General features: G+C 42.0%; 1 protein-coding gene across 1 annotated transcript in view; it reads left to right on the top strand.

The window, feature by feature from the left end:
• LOC129849780 (coronin-2A-like) overlaps positions 1–2458 on the top strand; it is a 21779-nt gene extending 19321 nt beyond the window's left edge. Inside the window, exon 9 of the mRNA XM_055916539.1 lies at positions 2183–2458. Within this exon, the coding sequence (XP_055772514.1) occupies positions 2183–2359 (177 nt within the window). The 3' untranslated portion in view covers positions 2360–2458. The remainder of the gene's footprint in view (positions 1–2182) is intronic.
• Positions 2459–2500: the final 42 nt, after the last annotated feature.

Below are 2500 nucleotides of genomic sequence, written 5' to 3'. Positions count from 1 at the left end.
AACACAATGTAGTCACAATCTACTGAGCACTAGAACACAATATAGTCACAATCTACTGAGCACTAGAACACCATGTAGTCACAATCTACTGAGCACTAGAACACAATGTAGTCACAATCTACTGAGCACTAGAACACAATATAGTCACAATCTACTGAGCACTAGAACACCATGTAGTCACAATCTACTGAGCACTAGAACACAATGTAGTCACAATCTACTGAGCACTAGAACACCATGTAGTCACAATCTACTGAGCACTAGAACACAATGTATTCACAATCTACTGAGCACTAGAACACAATGTAGTCACAATCTACTGAGCACTAGAACACAATGTAGTCACAATCTACTGAGCACTAGAACACCATGTAGTCACAATCTACTGAGCACTAGAACACAATGTAGTCACAATCTACTGAGCACTAGAGCACAATGTAGTCACAATCTACTGAGCACTAGAACACCATGTAGTCACAATCTACTGAGCACTAGAACACAATATAGTCACACTCTACTGAGCACTAGAACACAATATAGTCACACTCTACTGAGCACTAGAACACAATATAGTCACACTCTACTGAGCACTAGAACACAATGTAGTCACAATCTACTGAGCACTAGAACACAATGTAGTCACAATCTACTGAGCGCTAGAACACAATGTAGTCACAATTTACTGAGCACTAGAACACAATGTAGTCACAATCTACTGAGCACTAGAACACAATGTAGTCACAATCTACTGAGCGCTAGAACACAATGTAGTCACAATTTACTGAGCACTAGAACACAATGTAGTCACAATCTACTGAGCACTAGAACACAATGTAGTCACAATCTACTGAGCACTAGAGCACAATGTAGTCACAATCTACTGAGCACTAGAACACAATATAGTCACACTCTACTGAGCACTAGAACACAATGTAGTCACAATCTACTGAGCACTAGAACACAATGTTGTCACAATCTACTGAGCACTAGAACACAATGTATTCACAATCTACTGAGCACTAGAGCACAATGTAGTCACAATCTACTGAGCACTAGAGCACAATGTAGTCACAATCTACTGAGCACTAGAGCACAATGTAGTCACAATCTACTGAGCACTAGAACACAATGTAGTCACAATCTACTGAGCACTAGAGCACAATGTAGTCACAATCTACTGAGCACTAGAACACAATATAGTCACAATCTACTGAGCACTAGAAAACAATATAGTCAATCTACTGAGCACTAGAACACCATGTAGTCACAATCTACTGAGCACTAGAACACAATGTAGTCACAATCTACTGAGCACTAGAACACAATATAGTCAATCTACTGAGCACTAGAACACAATGTAGTCACAATCTACTGAGCACTAGAGCACCATGTAGTCACAATCTACTGAGCACTAGAACACAATATAGTCAAACTACTGAGCACTAGAACACAATGTAGTCACAATCTACTGAGCACTAGAGCACAATGTAGTCACAATCTACTGAGCACTAGAACACAATGTAGTCACAATCTACTGAGCACTAGAACACAATGTAGTCACAATCTACTGAGCACTAGAACACAATATAGTCAATCTACTGAGCACTAGAACACAATGTAGTCACAATCTACTGAGCACTAGAGCACAATGTAGTCACAATCTACTGAGCACTAGAACACAATGTAGTCACAATCTACTGAGCACTAGAACACAATGTAGTCACAATCTACTGAGCACTAGAACACAATGTAGTCACAATCTACTGAGCACTAGAACACCATGTAGTCACAATCTACTGAGCACTAGAACACCATGTAGTCACAATCTACTGAGCACTAGAACACAATGTATTCACAATCTACTGAGCACTAGAACACAATGTAGTCACAATCTACTGAGCACTAGAACACAATGTAGTCACAATCTACTGAGCACTAGAACACCATGTAGTCACAATCTACTGAGCACTAGAACACAATGTAGTCACAATCTACTGAGCACTAGAACACCATGTAGTCACAATCTACTGAGCACTAGAACACAATATAGACACAATCTACTGAGCACTTGAATACAATGTAGTCACAATCTACTGATCCAAATGCGTTAGTGCAATGTAGTGAAAACATGACAAACTCAGCATCAACTGTGTGTACGTGTGTGTATTTGCGTCCCCTGTAGTCGGAGTCGTACCAGGATGACATCTACCCCATGACGGCGGCGAGCGCAGCCGCCATGTCGGCCGAGGAGTGGCTTAGCGGCATTGACAAAGGTCAGAGGTCACCACCACAGAGAGAGGGTGGTCGTGCGGATGGGCAGGGTTATCGTATGTGTAACCGATGTGAAATGGCTAGCTAGTGCGCTAGCAGCCTTTCAGTCGGTGACGTCACTTGCTCTGAGAACTTGAAGTAGTGGTTCGGCTGAAGTAGGGTAACGATGGGTAACGATGCTTCGTGGGTGACTGTTGTTGATGTGTGCAGAGGGTCCCTGGTTCGCGCC

Source organism: Salvelinus fontinalis, unplaced genomic scaffold (genome assembly GCF_029448725.1).
Source record: "Salvelinus fontinalis isolate EN_2023a unplaced genomic scaffold, ASM2944872v1 scaffold_1680, whole genome shotgun sequence".
In the NCBI taxonomy this organism is placed as follows: Eukaryota; Metazoa; Chordata; class Actinopteri; order Salmoniformes; family Salmonidae; genus Salvelinus; species Salvelinus fontinalis.
The sequence above is the reverse complement of the archived record's forward strand: the minus strand, read 5'-3'. Positions and strand labels throughout refer to the sequence as shown.